General features: G+C 44.5%; 1 protein-coding gene across 3 annotated transcripts in view; it reads left to right on the forward strand.

Moving 5' to 3' along the window:
- Positions 1 to 19456, forward strand: part of LOC8024807 (E3 ubiquitin-protein ligase HERC2) — a 219161-nt gene that overhangs the window by 136621 nt on the left and 63084 nt on the right. For all 3 annotated transcript variants that reach the window (XM_042289815.1, XM_040214461.3, XM_042289816.1), the window contains exons 51-56: positions 2213 to 2410; positions 3673 to 3969; positions 7584 to 7665; positions 11617 to 11757; positions 12271 to 12361; positions 14735 to 14912. In XM_042289815.1, coding sequence (XP_042145749.1) covers positions 2213 to 2410; positions 3673 to 3969; positions 7584 to 7665; positions 11617 to 11757; positions 12271 to 12361; positions 14735 to 14912 — 987 coding nt within the window. The remainder of the gene's footprint in view (positions 1 to 2212; positions 2411 to 3672; positions 3970 to 7583; positions 7666 to 11616; positions 11758 to 12270; positions 12362 to 14734; positions 14913 to 19456) is intronic.

Here is a 19456-nt window from a genome sequence, read left to right on the forward strand (position 1 = left end):
TTGTTCGGCTCCTGAGGTTTCTTCTCGTGTCCAGCAGCTTAGACTTTTTGTTTTTCTTGGGGGAAGGGGGGAGGAGGGAGGGCAAGGAGAGAAGAGTAAGAAGGATAGGAGGGGGAGGCCCTAGAATGGAGTGGGCACTTAAGTTGTTTGTTCAAACAACATATTCCGTACATCTCAACCCGCTTGAGGGGCAATTTCCGCTGAAGCTTTGACTTGTCACTGGCCCAAGGTCCAAATTTTAAAAGCCTGAAAGGAAAAAGGAGCTGGCATAAACAAGCCCCTCTCAGAAAGTTACGACACAAAATAGCCAGCAGTGTAAGGTCAATGGGCAGAGCTGTGCCAACCCCTTAAAATTAAAAGGAAACAAAAATTGTCCTTTGCAAGCTTTTAGTTGCTGGGCAGTAGACCAGGGGCCAGAAGTGGGGCCTCTGCCCCAGCCCCGTGAAGCCTCCCAGGCGTGGGCATGAGCCCCGCTGCCCCCCGTAGTTGGCGCTTATGACTGTTTCTGTCACACTGAAAGAAGTCATTCATTTGTGCTAAGATGGAATTGTTTTCATAGGTTTGACTTTGTCTTTCAGTAATGAATTATAAGCTGTGGGGCCTTTGTGAGTTTAGCTTAAGGGGCAACCGTGACAGCATTGATGTTTCCTCTTGTGCAAAGGGCAAGTGAGAAGAAGCCCTGCAGGCTTCATGTTTGGGGAAAGTGGGGCTTATTCTGTAGAACCCCTAGAACTTGCATTCTCAAACGGGGTTAATTCATAGGAATGCAGGTGTTCCACAGGGTTCCCCAATTTTCCTTTGTCATCCCTCAAGTGAGGCATTCTTCCAGTTTAAGCGCTTTTAGCAGATCTGAGCCACCCAGTGATGCATAAATATTAGTTACCGTAGTATGTGTATTGTGGTTTACAAGGTCTCTATATTTTATTTCGCAAAAAAAGGACCATGAAAAAAAGGTGCGGGGGTTGACCACTGTTTTTGCCCACCCTTTTTTTTTCTATTCATCCTTCACAAATGTAATTGCCTTGGTCATAAAATTGTCAATTCATTCATGTCCTTTTCAGCTTTACAAGACACATGTTAGGCGTTTTGTTGTGAACTGCTTGTTCTTACCTTTTAAGAGTAGACAGTCACCGATGGATTCTTCGGACTCGTAGGGGACCCCTGAATTGTCCGCATAATCAACCAGTCCGAAAAAACGAATTTCAGCTGCAATATTAAATTTCCGCGCCACTTTGCTTCATACTGGTCACTTGATGTCAATATTAAATTCTCATGCAACTTCGGCCGTATGTTGGTCACTTTTCACTGTTTGCTGATGTGGTGATCACGGTGCCGTGCTTTGTTGGCACCTTCATTGGTGCACACAGAAAATAGGAAGTTGGTGCCATTTGGCATGGTTTGGAGACAATGTTTTGCCTACCCAGCTTACTTCAATACCATTGGACAGAAAACTCAACTCAAACACTCGCTCAAACAGCAGACGGCTGATCTTGTGGTCGCAATTGAAAAACACAACATAAGAAGAACATATGGTGGCCATGTTGGCTATAGTGGAACCAGAAAGCCCGACTGTAACTTCAGTTCAGCTTCTCTACTGCAGAGTATGTGGTGTCGAGGCTACAAGTCAAAACCAGAACAAGCGAAGTGCCGGCGATTAAGGTCACAGCATTATCACGGCGGCTGTTTTGTGGCTGTGAACGGAAGAAATCGCGCAAATTGTGTCCGAAATATCGAGCAACGAGCTTTATGCTGTCGGAAATTTCGGTCAATGTTGTACATTAAACTCTATGGGTTAAGTGAGGGTTCAGGAAAAACATCCAATAATTGGACATGTCCGAACTAGCGGTGTTCGAAAAATCAGTCGGCGACTGTACTGTCGTTATTTTTGTATAATTTGTATTCCATTCTTGTAACCCTGTACGGTCATGCCCTCTCTAAATGATGTAGGTATCTGAATAAACACATTTTTTAGTAGGCTTCTGCACTGTTACCGTATGAATGTCGAGACCAGCAGGGATAGGGGTCCCTCGAGATTGAAAAGTTGAGAATTTCTGCCCTAGATGACTAGAATGGTAGTCCTAACAAAAATCGTAATAAAGTTCTGGCACTGCATTGACTAAGATATTTGACGTTTTTAGCCTGAGCCTATGCCTGGGTTTGTTATAAACTTTGGTGTCAAAGAAAGCTCTGTGGGTTTTTGCTTTTTCTAAAGCACTGGATAAGGCTGGAGATGCATCAAGGAGTAGTGATCCAGCGGCTCCGGATGACCGTGGATCCGGCGGACTCGAGCTACATGCCATCGCTGGTGGTGGTCAGTGGCGGTCCCTGCCTGACCTGGATGACGGAACTGGAGACGGTCCACATTGGATCCACAGACAGCCAAGTCACCCTCCTGGCTGACCTCAGAGAGGTGCAGCATGCTTCCTGTTTAAGCTGTTCTTTTCTGTCCTCTTAACACCGGGCTCCTTTAGTGCCTTCATTGTAAGCAAAAGTATTCCAAAACCCGGGAGGCATTATGAGAAAAATTAATACAGCGACTTGACCTATTCTATCGTAAAAGAATTCATGTACCGAGTAGCTATTTCTATCTTTGCTGCACGGGTTTGGGAGCTTCAAGCCCATGGCCGTCCATATCCACGGGCTTGAAGCCCCTTCAGCCACCGTCCCTGAATGGCTCAGTTGGCTAAGCACTTGGCTCACAATCTCAAGGTGGTAAGTTAAACTCCTGCCAAAGGGCTCAAGTTTTTCTGTATGGTTCCCTGTAAGCGTAATGTTTTTTTGGTGTCGGTCTTTCATTATAGTCGGCCACTACAGTCAAACGTTCAGAACTCTATGAAAATTGGCTGATAAGACATATTTTGTGTCCATAAACGGTTTTCCAAGAATTGCCTTCCTGTTTCATCTAGCACACACACTTGGCTCTTGCCAGGCATCTGTGTCTTCTCCTTCTTCCGTGGTTCGAGGCAGGACGCCACTACACATCCCTCACCTATAAACTTGATTTGCATGTGCTGTCAGATGTAATGCAACACGCCACTCGTAACGGTCTTGATTTAGTCATGGACAGTGATATCCTTTTCTACATACTTCAGTGACCACAAGGCTGTGTTGTGCATCAACGACTAAATAAAGAGTACATATGCATAAAAGTGCTTGTGTGACTATGCGTATTAACAGCTATCACATTGTCACTTTTTAGGTCACTGTGGTGAAAAGCTGCGGATGTTTCAAATGCATAGCGTTTCTAAGGCCAGCCTCGGATTGTGAGTCCGTGACATGTAGCCTCAGTGACATCACTGTCATCTCACATCATGACGTCAGGCAAAACTGTCTTGTGACTAAAGGAATTGCGTGACTTCACGTGACGCCATGATGTCCTGTGACATTACGACATCACATGACTTTATGACATGACGTGACACTGGGACGTTACATGACATGTCACACCGTGATTTCACATGACAGTCTGACGGCTTTATATCTTCGCAGAACCGTCACAATGTGCCCTTCTGCTGCCTCTTTACTGTGCCCGCAAATGGAGGAGTGCAAAGAGGCCCTATAAATACTATGCATTTAGAATGCCTTTGGGAAATGCCAAAAAGAGAGCCAATATTTTTTATTGCAAGAAGTATTTGATAATGGTAATTTTAATTTTCTCGTTTCTGTCCACAGTACTACCGCTTCATTGAAATTGCGATCCGGGAGTGCCGAAGTGGCGGCATCGAGTGCAAGGTGCACGGACTCTCTGTGGTTGGCCGTTCTCATGGGGAGGACGAGGACCTCTCGCCGTCGTTCCCCTACTTGGCCTCTGACGGGGAGGACGGGGAAGACGGACCGGCCGCCGTGAACTCGCACGGGCCGTTCCAGCGGAGGGACCGGACTTCGGAGAGCTTCCGGGACCTACAGACTAAGGCCTGCGTCTGGGGTCTCAACGACAAGGACCAGCTGGGGGGGCTCAAGGGCTCCAAGGTGGGCTCCCGTCACCTCAATCCGTGCGGCGCTGGCTCGTAGCACGCACATTTTTTACGCTTCTAAATCTCAAAGTGCTTCCTTTGAAAAGCCTAGTTCACACCACCGCTCGTATGCCAGAGTCTTACAAGAGCAATAAACAAAAAGGACCAAAGATTCTTAAGCAGGTGCAGCCTGCACGCGGAGGTATTTTTGGCAGGCTTGCAGTCTCTCGGTGCTCGTGGACTAAGCACGAATGATGGCGAGCCTGCCGAGATACCTTTGCATGCACGGCGCACCTACTCGAGGCTCGTCGGTGTCGCGTGCGTCAGCCTGCCGCTCTCCCTCGAGCATTACAGCGAGTGAGCACACTGGCACCATCCATGATGGAACACATTTTCGATCTGCGTATAACTAAACTAAATGTCTTGCAATACTTTACTTGCGAGATGAAATCTACGCACTATCTGTGACAGTTGGTCGCTTATGACATTGTCGGCATTATTTAGAGCACCGGTGAAAGAATGGTGCGTAAAATATACCGGAAGCATTCCAAGACTGCCCGACAGATGGCACAGTGTGTCCTCGCATCATAAGCAGTGACTTGAGGTCCAACGGACACCTGCGAAGCGCAATTTGGAATGTGAAAGGAATCCAGATCGCCGAGATAAGCGAGGATGAACACTTAATGAGAAGGAATGTGAAAGATTAAAGATTGATTTCTGCTTTCTTCATTTCGAGCCATTCTGGAACAGAAGGGCGTGTGCTTTCGGCAGGCTGGCTTTCCTACGATGCAAGCATGCCGTGCTTGAAAGCTAGTCCAAACAATGCATGAATGTGGTCAAAACTGGTGGAAAGGACTTGAAAAGGAGCTTAGTGGCAGCCGGTGTTTTGCAAAGAGAGAGTAGCTTTGGAAGGTGCTAAGCTGCTTAGCTTGATCCTGAAAATGCTAAGTCCAGTGATGTGATTGCTGCGCCAATTGCTCCAAACTGCGCCAAAGGGCTAACCCTGCTACATCCTGCTACATTTTGCCAAAGTATGGGTAATCTGCGCCAAGCCTGCGCCAAAGGACCTGTTTTTGTCGCTTTTTTAACCGAAACTAAAGTGAGAACCGTAATTGAGCACGCGTGAGTTAGGTGGCGCAAGCGGCCGCCCGACACAAAGTACCCTACATCAATTGTTCATCCGGTCTTGCATAAATTTTTCCACCATGTCCCGTTCCGCACCCTCGTTATCGCGCATTTTTTTTTTTTATTTTATTTTTTCAAATATAGACGCAGGCGTGTGCGGACGCTCCGAAGCCAACGTGATGGGGTACCAGAAATGCCGCCTTGCTATGAAACGAAACCACGTTTTTGTGCAGCGGGAGTTATACCCGTGCCACACGGGCAACTCGGATGCCATTTACAACAAATGACATTTGAGCGGATGGCCAATCAGCGCGCAACACTCCAGGCGTAGCGCGTTCCACGCGCGGCAGATTGCAAGCTGATTCGCCGATCACACAAATGGCATTCATTGTAAATGGCATTCGAGTTGCCCGTGTGGCATGGGTAGTACTTTGTGAGCTGAAGAACTCGCTCCTTTAAGCAACGGCTTTGGGAAAACTATATTTGGTCCCTGCCTGCCAATCGCCGCGGTCGCGCGACGTCGGGTGTTGCCGTCCCCACGTCGCTGCGCTTCGCAGTTACCCCAGCAGTCTTGGCCTCTTGGGGCCGGGGACCCGATGATGCCACCCTGGCCTTACTCTACTGCTCTGCCAGGGCGTCCGCAGTTTGCCTCCGACACATTCGCAACTTTCACGACCTATAGGGGGCGCACTGGTGCCTATCAAAATGGCTGTCATCTGGATGATCGTCTTAGAACAGCAGTACGAGGCTGGATCTGCGACGGCTAAGTAATGCTAGTTTTGCTATATACGAGCAGTGTTGGAGCCTTATTTTATTTTTTTCATGCCAGGATAGGTGTAGGCAAGCGCCTTTATTGTGAAGCCGATCATCCAGGAGCTAGGGAGCGCGATTCTCACAGCACGGTACCACCATTGCTGAAAGCTGCGAATTCTTTGGAATTGCCCGAATCTTCAGCACCGCCTCCTCCCCCTGACTCGGGCACGAGGCCTCAACCTGGCCTCCCTTGAGGACTACTACAAATAGACCAGAGTGAACGCGCAGGCCGGAGAACTTTTGGGTTTTATACGGGATGCACAAATAGCGCACCGAATCTAAACAATCAAGCTATGCTTCTTGCGCTGATAAAAAAGAATATGGCGCTTTCTAAATTGGAACGTAAGGACCGCCGCATGTTCATCAACATTCCTGTTCTTCTTTAATACGCTACTGCAAAAATTCCTCTTGCTCAAAGACTGCTGTGTCAAAGTATTGATTACCTAGGTTTCTCTCGTAGGCTTTCTTTTGAGAGGGACCCAGGTACGTGAAACATCTGCCGCGAAAGAAAGTTGGTGAAGAGAAGTGGGCTAAAGCTAAGAAGGCAATTTCTGCACGCTGAACCCGCACAGCGCGCTTGTTTGTCTCAAGTTCAGTCGTTGCACAAAGCGTTTCAAGAACTTTTTGATCCTGGCTCGCAATGTCTTGCACCAATGTGCTCAGATTCTTTTTTTTTTTTTTCTGCGTGTGTTTAGCTTGTACCTCGCCTGCCCGCTTGGCAAGCACGTGCCGCTGGACTGTTTTTAGTCGTATGCTGGACAGTTACATTTCGCATACAATTTTGGGAACCAGTTAGCGACGGAGCGGAGTGCCACGGTTTCGGTCGAACAGCCATCTCCCCTTGCGCTAGAATTTAGCATTGCACTGCAGTAGTTATGTGCGTCATCAGTCGGAGACTGCTTTAATTTATTTTATCAATAGTCAACCTACTGCTGTGCTATTTACTACTAAGCTGGTCATTTTCAAATAAATTTTAATATGAGCACTTTGATTCTTAATTACCTATAGCGGGTACATATATACGTATCATTTAACTGAAGCATTGCAAAAGGTGTTTTGTCATTGGCATTTCAGTTACACGTTGAAAGAATTCCAGGTGGTCTAACTTCACTATAATTTGTTTATTGCGGCAAGCAAAGTGTCCTTCGTTCGTCCTGCACTTGAAACAAATATCTTTTGTTTTTCTAAGAATAGCTGCTCCAGAAGCCACTTTTGCTGCTCGGAAACACTGTTTTAGCTGCTCCGAAAGCCACTTATTCTGCTCCAAAACACTCTTCTGGCTGCTCCAAAGGCTACTTTTGCTGCTCCAAAACACTGTTTTGGCTGCTCCAAACGGTGCTCCTAAACGGCTTTGGCCAATCACATCACTGTAAGTCTGTTAGGCTGCTCTTTCGAAGTATCGGGGAGGCTCCTTTTTCTTGTGTTTTTTAAAAAGGTAGCATAGTGAGGCAATTATCACGGAACTCTCATAGTAACGGTGGGATTGCTTGTGCATGATGATAAAAAATAATTTTATTGGACCTATTATCATCATTATGCCCATCATCACAATGTCGTCATTATAATTATCATCATCATCATCATTATAGGATTGCTTGTGGAGATTGTTTCGCATGGAATCGCATTTGGACTGGGCTTTCCGGCGGGGAATATATTGATGGCAAACCGATTGCAACGATAATCTTTGTACAGGTGAAATTGCCCCAGTTCTCGGAGACAATTTCCTGCCTAAAGCCGCTGCACATTGCCGGAGGCTCCAAGAGCCTGTTCATTGGTGAGTTGTGCTTTATCTTGTTTGGTTTCGAATAATAGTTTCGAATGATACGCTATTCGATATTCGTTTCGAGATGAACTACGATATTCATACTTTTCAAAAAGTTGATCGCGGCAGGTGAGCCTTGTCGAGTGCGCTTCTCACCGAGCACCTGTGCACTGTGGGGAAACAATACCTGTGGACCTTGCGGGTTTTGCGGCTACAGTATAGGCCACTTACAACGTAACCGCTTATAGTGCAGGACCGGGTATAACGCGGCTTTTTTAAACCACCGGTTCGCCTCCCATAGAACTCCATGTAATTACATACCGCTTAAAATGCAGGCGCGCGAAGGGAAATACCGGTTATAGTGCGGTTTCTGGAGCAGCGAGCACGCTTCCCTGTGCGTCACCAGATAACGGCGCTAGCCGCAAGAGGCACTCTCGGCAAGGATGGCAAGGAGGTTGCTCGAAGAAGCGGGGAGAAGCGAAGAGAGAGGCTTCAGTTGCCATAGCAACGGAGGGACGCACGCACATGTCGTTCACGGCGCAAGGCGTTGGCAAGCCCAACCAGCCGTTCGCGTGCGTTGCATGCCGGTCGTGGGCCGGCTTTTTTATCCGCAAACTTGGCATTGGTGGTGATCGTCGACGTAGACGGCGTGGTGGAAGCTCATCGTTCCTCGTAAAAGCGCTATCCTTGACTGTGAATTTTCGTTGTGTGTCGTTATGATAACCCAGCACGTACTAGAAGGGAAGATCCACCCACTCGTGCGGCGATGTTGTGGCGGCACTCTCAAGACGGCAGAAACGCCCGTGTCGTCGTGTTTGTTTACTTCGACTACAGTGGTGCTTTCTAAGCATTTGTGTTTTCGAACATCGCTCGGATTTCTTATTCGGAGCATTTCATGCGCGCATTTCATGCCTTTTTTGGAGCATTTCATGCGCGTGCCGTATAAAGGATGTGAATTTTCACGCGTTTTCATCACAGGAGAAAAGTGATTAGGGTTAGCAATCCTGAACGCTCGCAATGTCCGTCCGCAACCCGCGACGCCGTTAAAAGGCTGCGCCAGGCAAAAGTCGCTCATTTCTTTCAAAATGTGTGATACACTTGAGAGAGAACTATACTAGTCTGGTGAAATAAATACTTTCCTCAAACTAAGCTTTATTTTTCATCTAACATAAAATAAATTGTTTTACAAAGGTAAGTTGTCTCGTGGCATCTATTTTGGCCTGAAAAATTGATGTTTTGGTTATAGTGCGGTACCGCTTATAATACGGATTTTCGCGACTCCCAGGACATACGTTATATGTGGTCTACACTGTATTGTTTTACCGCAGCTTAGCCTTTTGAGTGCACAAGGAGAAGTGCACTCAAGGGGCTAAGCTGCTGCGATTTATGCGAGAGTATGTGTTAAAAGTAGGGTTCGGAGTTTCCGGTTTAAACCGATAAAAACCGATAAAAGTATGTCGAATTCATTTTCGGAAATTCGGTTTTAACCGGAAAAGGTCACTTTGACCTTCCTTCGTATCACAAAGCTGTGGCGAAAAAGTGGAGCGACAGTGTCTCTCGAAACGTGTCCGAATGTATGAGATACACGGATGCCATCACGACGTTTTGGTTTGAATGTGCCGCATCATCGGTCGGAACGTGATGTGCCAAATGCCCCATGACTTCACCATGTACGAGTGTGTTTTCAAACTCGTTGTAAGGAAGACTGACTTGATGCAAGCTCTGCATGTTGTGTTGTGCTTCAAAACATCGCACCGTGTCTCTTTTGGTGGTCACAATTGGTTGATTGGCCGATTTTGGCTCGGGCAGCGCTCCATCTCATCAGCCTGCTAGTGTCCAGTGTTAGCGTTGAGAGGGCATTTTCGAAGCTCAGGGTCATATTAACAGGAAATAAAGAATGCGAATCAACGAGGAGAACCTGAGAAAGTCCGTGTGTGTGTACTATAATAAGATCATGTAATCCTGATGTACAGAAGGTAAAGTTCCATGTTTTTTGGGCGTAGGCTTCATATCTAACTTGTCTGTCCTTGTGTGTTTTTTTTTTTGTTTCTTTTACAGTTGCACACATATGCCAAATAAAGTGTCAATTTCTTTTTCAATGCATCTGTGCCGCTATTCTTTGAATGATCACAAATATCAGAGCTACAAGGATCATCTGATCCGGTGTCCGTTGGTGTTTATTTCATATTCACTGAAAAAAGACGATAAACTTTTGCGAGCATAAATATACGCCGAAAAAAAACGAAAATTGAATTTTAAAATAAACACCGAAAAAAGTATGCCGAATTTGGAAAAAATAGAAACCGAAAACGCGGAACTTTAGTTCATAGAGTTATTATAATGTACGCTAGAGGTTCAACTGGCGCTAGTGTCTATGCGACTTCCGGGAGGCAAATTGAAGCAGACAGCAACCAGTCTACTTTTGCGGTGCTCCTGTGCATTCCTATGGGAAAACGCACGTGCATTTTGCCTCTTCGCCGGAAAACAACATGAATAAGTTTTGTTATTTCTTTCGTACCGAATAGTGTATGGTATAGTGAAAGTGTAATTGCTTTAATTACAGCATTTTTCTTTACCGCTGAACGATGTTAAACTTCGTTATATTTCAGGCCCAAACCTCTGTTCCACGGCAGGTACGTAAAAACGAGCGACGATTCTAAGCAAAATAACGATCGAAAGGAATGCAGAGTGTGTTCAAGCTTCGCTAGCATTCCGGTGGCGCTTATATATTGCTGACATGCCCGTCCTGTCCTTATATGAAAATGACTCCGTCGTGCGCATCTTTACGATCAATTAAAAAACATTTGAACATAAAAAATAAAGTATGTTGGCCACAAAAGGTGTGTCTTTTTATTATTTCCTATGTAGGACAGCTTTTTTTTCGGGCACCTGTTCTCTGGCTTCTCCCTATTCGGAAATATTTGGAGCGTGCGGGTGATGCTTTGAACCCAGAACAAGCATATTCGCACATGAGTAGAAAGAATAAAGCAGTACTTATTTAATGGAAGTCGGACTATATTACGTGGCTTTAAATTAATTTTGATCGTCTGCATGCACAATGAGTTACTTATCCAGTGTTACTGCGAAGTTCTTGCCGTCTCTTTTGGTTTTCCAGGTGTCCTTCGTTCGTTTGACACGTATATCCCCGATACTAGAAAGCGCCGTCGCCGTGTTCGCGCTAACTGTGTCCGACAGTGCACATAAATACACGTACGAAGCGGTTTTAGCACCGTTTTTTAGGTCACGAATTTAAAATAAAAACGCCGTAAGTGACCAATTATTTTGCCTGCGTGAATGAGAAATGTTCCAATGTGCCTAGTACGTACGAATTATTCGTGATATTTGCCCTTATAATCGAGCGCAGAGAGAAAATGCACTCGCTTTCTCCCTTAGAAATGCATTACCGGAAGTCAATTTCGGACTGGTTGCTGTCTGCTTCAATTTGCAGCAGCACACTAGCGCCAGTTGAACCTCTAGCGTACATTATAATAACTCTATGCTTTAGTTAAAAGCAATGTCCTGACAACCTGCGTTCATCACTCGTGCTTGATTTTTTGCGAAATTTGAAATTGAAGAAAAATATGTGCATATAGCAAGGAGATCTATAAATCCCCTCGATTAGGAGAGCTGCGATACATATGTCATTCACATGCCACAGTTTATAAATATAGTTATATTTAAATTAACCGAGTGTAGAAGTGGACGAGTGGAAGGTTGCGAACAACCTTCACGAGTTTGGCAGAATTTTGTTTAAACATGGTGCACGGTAATCACTGCTCTGCATCATGCTTGAACAAAAATTTAATGACGAAAAGGCTTCGAAAAGTTGTTTGACATTGGATTAGAAAATATTTGGCCATAACCACTATTTGCTTCAAATTTGTTTCGAACTCAAAATCCACCGTTTGCACTAGCCTAAAATTGAGCAGATGTGCTTAAAGTCGGATCCTTTTTCATTTGTAGTGTCACACGACGGGAAAGTGTATGCCTGCGGGGAGGGCACCAACGGCCGCCTGGGACTCGGCCACTGCAACAATGTGTCGTTTCCAAGGCAACTCACCGCTCTCGGGCAGTACGTTGTCAGGAAGGTGGCTGTCCATTCGGGTAAGCTGCATCTGCCTCTTGAGTGCATTCATTGGGCGAGCTCCTAGTGTTTTCCTGTCCATGGCATGTAGCCTCGTCTACTTTGACGTCACTTCGATGATGTCGTAGTGTTGACTACAACAGTTGGTGTCTGACCAGGGTGTTGGACGGTGACGAGTTTTAAGACAGGAAACTTTCTTGCCATTGGTTTTTGCACGACACTGTGACATCATGTTACATTATGACGCCACCTGACATCATGATTTCACCTCGCATTGTCATGACACTGTGACGTCTTGTGAATCATGACGTTGGGTGGCATCACGACATGACATTGTGACGTCACGTGACATAAGGTCATACGACAACGTGCTTTTTTGATGGCCGCATGATGTGACCCGACATCCCATCATGATCTTACATGACATGTCTGGGGTACCTATGGATGCTTTGCAGTTAGGGTGCTTCTGGGATATGCTAAAGGGCCGTATTTTATTCGATAAAACCTGAATTTTGTTTTTGTCTTTGCTAAAGGAGGCAGACACGCACTGGCACAGACTGTGGACGGAAAAGTCTTTTCCTGGGGAGAAGGAGACGACGGGAAGCTTGGACATGGAAACAGGATGTGAGTCTGGTTTCTGGACCTGCAGGAGCTCTCCTCTAGAATACGTGGAATTTCACCGGTGAAGCCCACCCTGCACACTGGCCGTCAGATGTATACAATCGTAGTCTATAGGGTGTCTGCAATGACCGAGCTTAATCTAACATGGGCCGTAAAAATCGGTGCCTGCATGTAGCAATCTAAACTTTTCGTCAAAGGTATATTTCACGGGTCGCCTTTATCTCGTAAAATTACAAAGAAATTTTGTAATTTTACTGAAAAGTAAAATACTGAAAAGAAAATGTTTTTTTTAAACAGTCTGCTTGGGACACGCTTGTCAAAAAATAAATTTCATGCGAAGCAAATTTTTTTAGAGCAATATTGACGGCGCAAGATTTATTTTAGTTGCGTATTAATTATCTGCGAAAAGTCTATGACATTGCGAAATGGTCATGCACTCTTTCCGCCTCAATGTGATGGTCACAGCTTCGTACCTCTGCTTTACGTACCTGAAATGCCGAGAGAAGGAGGTGACTACCAACTAAATTGCATCCTGCGCCGTCAATATTATTCCTAAAAAACTTTTTTTTTGCGTGAAATTTGTTTTTTGACATGCATGTCCCGACTACACTGTATAAAAAACCTGTTTTCTTCTCAGTGGCTCTTTAAAAGTAAATGCGGACAATAAAAGCAAAACTTGAAGTAAGAAAAGAAAAATTTCGTCGCACAATAACAGCGTTTTTGCTGCCGATAGATTCCAATTGCGTGTTGTCTGCTCTCTTTCACTGGTCGGCTACAGTTTCAGACGCTGCTCTCGACGCCATCTATATCAGTATGTGCACCAAACACACCCCTCCACTCGACTCGGTCGTTTGCGTTGCCGTCCGCCGTTAACCCTGACAAATTCTGGGGCCCCATTTTTTTTTTACAGATTAAGAGCTATGCTTTGTAATTTTACAAGTTAAAATTGACCTGTGAAATACACCTCTGACGAAAAGTTTAGATTGCTACGTGCAGGCGCCTATTTTTACGGCCCGTTTTTAATCGAGCCTGGTTATTTCAGACACCCTACATTTAGGTCATACTTTCAAAAAAGATTGGTGGAGTTAAGGGGGGACATGGGCCTAAATTTTAAATTTTTTTGAAAAAATTCATTTTTTAATTTTGACGTTTTTAGTTTTAGAAACTAATTATACACCTTTACACCAAATTTGATAACCATATGCCAAATAGTTAAGTTGATATAAAATATTTTCAACACATTGTGAGGCAGTAACAAAGTAAAGAAGTTCAATGTTTGAATGCATTTTTCTCAGTTCCACTTTTTGCTGCAAATTTCATACGAAGGAATCTTTTGTTCGAAGGTGAAAGTATTCTGATACCACAATCAAGATGTTTCTGAACTGAAATTTACTCAGGAATTGGGCTATCTACTTTATTTTGTTTTAGGTTGTAGTCCTCAGTGATAAAAAACTAATTTTTCAAAAACTGACAGTGGACAGATATGCATCTCATAGTTTGAGGTAATAACTCTTCCTGAAATATTTACATTTAAGTTGTTAAAACTAGATAGCCCGAGGTCCCATATCCCCCACTTTATATTCAAGCAGTCAAAATGATGCTTAATAGCTTCATTTGCATATCATAGATTTCTTAATGAAAAGTGACACATCATCTTATGCAGGTATGTAAATTTGTCCCAGAGAGCTGAAAGTTTGCACAGTACACCTACATCTGAAGCTAAATCTCCCCTGCAAATTTCATTCCGATCACTTGAGTAGTTCAAAAGTTTGACCTCTGCCCAACATGCAAACTCGCAAGTTTTCCAAGGAGCTCTATAACTACTTATTGTTCACGGAGACTCAAAACTAAACAAAGGTTTGAGAAGGTGGCAGAGGGTAGGGTCTGTATTCAACTGAACATCTGAAACAGTCTCGGAAGAGCAGTCAACATTTCACGAATAGCACCAGGCTTTTTTGGGAGAAGAGTCGCCAAAATGAGAGCTGCAGTTCTTAGCATTTCTCGAGAATCTCTACTAAGACAAACTGACAATTCTTTCTATAATTTGCATTGTCAGTCCTCCAATGTCCGAGTCGTGTTCTAGCCTATGGTATATTCTACACTTGTGATACACACGATCACTGACGAGGTGAGAACGGCAGGGAGGAGCTTCAGTTGTCCCAGCGCGAGTTTCCCGCCTTTGAGTATGCTTCTGCGTCTGGTGCACTTAGTGCGCGCGCGCAACCAAAGCATGGTGGAAGGCACGGAGCGCACGCTGGAGGACGGAAAATGCTCTGCCATTCTCATTGTGTCAGCGGTTGTAGCAGTGGGTAGCTTTGAGGACAGGGCGAAGTGGCACCCGCGGCGGTGTCCGATTTTCTCGGCGCCTTGTTTCAGGAGCTACGAGAAGCCTCGCCTGATCGAGGCCCTCAAGTCCAAGCGCATCAGGGACATCTCGTGCGGGAGCTCGCACAGCGCGGCCATCACGTCGAGCGGGGAGCTGTACACCTGGGGCCTGGGCGAGTACGGCCGACTGGGCCACGGGGACAACCTCACCCAGCTCAGGCCTAAGCAGGTGACTGCCCAATCCTAACGACCCAGCTTGCTAAAGAAGAAGCAGTAAAAGGCGAACTGCTTTGGCAAGAACTAGGCATATAACACTGCCACTTGCGTGGCCGAGCAGGCAGCACAAGCGATTCCCACGTGGATGAACCGGGTTCAAATCCCGCTCTTCGTTTTGCGTTTTACCTTTCGTTGCCTCGCTGGAAAGTTTCAGTGTATTCTTGTTAGTTATTGTGTCCTCTGGATAAGAACCTTCATAAACACAAACCGCATATAAAGGGCTCAATACACGTAAGCACTTCTTATGAGTTGTGAATGCGAAAACATGGATGTCATTCTTCGTGCCACGGCCTCTTCTGCGCCTCTCGGCCAGGGGCGGCTCCAGAATTTTTTTTCTGGGGGGGCGCTGCATGAATATACTGAATTCCGGGGGTGGGGAGGTCTTGTTTTCGTTGTTTATAATAATAATAATAATAATAATGTTTATTTTTTCCGTCAAAACACAAATGATGGAGGGAGACCGTGGAAAAAAGCTGCATCATGCAGCTTGACGGGCCCTCGGCCCCCCCTCCTTACACATGGCAGCAGTGGCACAAGTAATCCAGAAAGAAAATCAAGAGAAGAGGTAACAATTTCAGAGATAAGAACAGGACAATACAGTGTAGACCACATATAACGTATGTCTCGGGAGTCGCGAAAATCCGCACTATAAGCGGTACCGCACTATAACCAAAACATCAATTTTTCAGGTCAAAATACATGCCATGAGACAACTTACCTTTGTAAAAGAATTTATTTTATAATAAGCTTAGTTTGAGGAAAGCCTTTATTTCAATAGACTAGTACAGTTATGTCTCAAGTGTGTCACACATTTTAAAAGAAATGAGCGACTTTTGCCTGGTGCAGCCTTTTAAGGGGGGACACTACCCAAAAAAGTAAATTTTTGAGCCACTTGTCTGATTTAAATTATATTTACAGGGCTTATTTCTGTTGATGTTCAGAACATTTCTGCCAATTTTTGTTAACCTGGGTGAAGTACAAAAAAAATTGCAAACGTTCAAAGACGAAAGTGGGCGTGTCTGCTTAGGAAAACTATCGTTTTGAAATTACTTATAAATTTGTCGTTTTCATGTGTTACATTGCATTAGGACAGTTCAGAGCAGATAACTATGGAGCTATATTTCTACGTTATACCATCTTTCATGACAAAAAAGCCACATAAACACAAATACAGTTGTTTAGATTTCCATCCTTTGTCCAAACTTTTACTTCTTGAGCATGAAAAATGACAAAAATAAAAAATACAAGCTCATAGTTATCTTCCCCTTAAAATTTCACCCCAGAAAAACTCATAAAAATGAATCCAAGTTGCGTAATAACAAAACGATAGTTTTCCTAAAGTGAAATTTATGCCAAAAAGTGGAATGAAGAAAAATGTGTTCAAAGTGCTCCAACCTCTACCTTTTCTTTAGCATCGGTGGACCAAAAATAATTTATAAAAAATTAACTATGCAGTGTAAACTAATGAAACTTTCTGGGAATACTCTCTAGATGTTGGTGGATGTAAATATGACATTTTTCAAAATCAACTTTTTTTTGCAGAAATTGTTTTTTCTGGGTAGTGTCCCCCCTTAACGGCGTCGCGGGTTGCGGACGGTCGTTGCGAGCGTTCAGGATTGCTAACCCTAATCACTTTTCTCCGAAGATGAAAACGCGTGAAAATTCGCATCCTTCATACGGTACGCGCCAGTAATACCTTGAACTTGAGCACACGCATGAAATGCGCCAAATAAGAAATCCGGGCGATGTTCGAGGACACAAATGCTTAGAAATCACCACTGTAGTCGAAGTAAACAAACACGACGACACGGGCGTTTCTGCCGTCTTGAGAGCGCCGCCACGACATCGCCGCACGAGTAGGTGGATCTTCCCTTTTAGTACGTGCTGGGTTATCATAGCGACACACAACGAAAATTCAGAGTCAAGGATAGCGCTTTTACGCAGAACGATGAGATGCACGCCGTCTACGACGACGATCACAACCGACGCCATCCGGCCCGCGAACGGCATGCAACGCGCGCGAACACTTCTCCTCGACCTCCGATTGGTCTGTCGTTGCGGTTGTTTGTTTCTTTGTTTCCAACGCAGCAGAGGGACGCACGCACATGAACGACTCGTGCGTGCGTCCCTCCGTCGCTATGGCAACTGAAGCCTCTCTCTTCGCTTCTCCCCGCGTTTTTGAGCAACCTCCTTGCCCCGCGAGTGCAGTTTGCGGCTCGCGCCGTCAGCACCGTTATCTAGTGTCGCACAGGGAAGCGAGCTCGCTGCTCCGGTCGTCGGCGTGGTCGGCGGGCTGTGCCAAAAACCGCACTATAACCGGTATTTCCCTTCGCGCGCCTGCATGTTAAGCGGTATGTAATTACATGGAGTTCTATGGGAGGTGAACTGGTGGTTTAAAAAACCGCGTTATACCCTGTCCTGCACTATAAGCGGTTACGTTGTAAGTGGTCTATACTGTATTACAAAAAAGGTGCGACTATATAAGAGGCAAACAAAATCAAAGCACATGCAAGCAAAGCAATTATTCAATTCAGCAAAAATTTAGGTTATGAAACATGACAACTAAGCAATCACATTTGGAAAAGAAAAAAAATTCTCGGATATTTTTTACAGATGTTGTCGGAAGATTAATGTTGTGAGTAACAGGAAAATTAAGCACTCGAGGAAGTGCATATTTTAACATTTGTTCACCGCAGTTAGTTTTGCAAACAGGGAGCGTCCAAATTTCCGTGTTTCGAGTAGGATATGTTGCTACTCTTAGCGAGAGAGACGCCGATTCACTAAGGGCATGAAGATTTGTTTGCACTTCTGATTTATAGGTCATGCATAAACGATATTTATATAATCTATTTACAGGCATCAAATTCAAATGTTTAAAGAGAGGTTCGCTAGAGTGATCGTATGACACGTTACAAATACTTCGCAATATTTTCTTTTGTATTACAAGTATTTTGTTTAAATTTGTATTCGTAGTAGTACCCCAGACTAAGAAGGAGTAATGGATCTGGGAGAGAAATAATTAATTTTACATTTGTGGGAAGCTTCCTTCATAAATAATCTTTCTGCTGACGAGCAGAATTCTCACCTAAAGTATACTTACGCAATCGTGGAGGGCTTAGCGCTGAATATAGGCATCATCCAATAGAACTTAGATCAAACGTTTTCATTGGATATCATTTAATCCATATTCTCTCTCTCGTGTACTTAAAATGTCCCTCTTTTGTTTCTTTTGTAATTAATCCCATTGAGTATAATAGGAACCTCATTATTTTTATGACGTCTAGTTTGTCGCAGTGAATATCCAGATTATTTTTTAAAAAATGGCAAACTCTAAACGAATGTGTCATTAAAAAAAAATGTTATCTCGGACGTGCGCAAGTTCGTCAGCGGAAAAACCACGAGGAGGATCGCAGTGCGTTTTCAAAATTCAAACTTGTTCGCTTCACTCGCCTGGTCCTCTCGACTTCATTTCTATGTAGGAAGCCCACGAATCTTGACATGACTTATGCGTGACTGAGGTTTCGTGCTTTCTAAAGCCAGATTCTTTGTCCAGAGCTTTTTTCCGATAACTGTAGCCACAGCTGCCAAACGTGGATATCTCATTCGCTTTGGTAGAGAACATTCTACTGGGATATCAAAAAACGGAATCAACTTGGGTGCTGTATTCTAGCCAAGGAAATAACCTATACCAGTCAGACTGAAAGCTTACAGTTTTTTTTTCTTTACTTTTTTCGGTGGAAAAGAGTTCACTATGGGCTGCCGCGGCGACTTTGTCTTGTACTTGGAAATGTCCAGGTAACCTGAAAGATCGTCGTTTCCCTCCGATACGGTGCAAGTTCGTCTCGTCTCACGCACGAAGAAGAAAACTTGTCGCTTTCACAACGGAGAAGTTCGTTAAACTACCTCCGATTAGGAATCCGAGGCCGCTGGAATGTCGTGAAAGCGGACGCGCCAAAATAAAACGGAGCGGAAGAAAGGTTACAAATTTTTGCCTTAAATATTTTAATTTGATGCTTCTACGCCTAAGCAGCTTGCAAGCATCATATGTGCTTCTGCTAGATCAGGGGTTCTCAAACGTTTTGATCCCAGGGAACTTTAGCAAGCCTCAAAAAGTTTGATGGAACCCCCCTCTCTTGTTGCCAACCGATAATACTGGGCAATAAAGGTGTTTAGGTAGTGAACAAAAGTTTATTGCAATGACAGAATGAGACAAAACAGAGGACTACAGACCGAGTAAGAAGGCAGAGGGGTGAACCTGGGGCACTATGTAAAATGTATAACCTATATAGGTACATATTATAGTCGGTTGCAAGCTAAGAACAATCTTTTAGCTCCACCCACAAGCGCATTGCGCCCATCTGAAGTGCCTCCACCGTCGAGAAAGTAGTTCGCTAGCAACGTTGCTTTTTCTTCCTCCAGGAAACGTGTCTTAAACTACTACAATATTTATTTAATTCATTCAGGACATTTAAATAAGTTAGAATACGTTTTTGTCAA

Source organism: Ixodes scapularis, unplaced genomic scaffold (assembly GCF_016920785.2).
Source record: "Ixodes scapularis isolate PalLabHiFi unplaced genomic scaffold, ASM1692078v2 PGA_scaffold13__105_contigs__length_92229423, whole genome shotgun sequence".
Lineage (NCBI taxonomy): Eukaryota > Metazoa > Arthropoda > Arachnida > Ixodida > Ixodidae > Ixodes > Ixodes scapularis.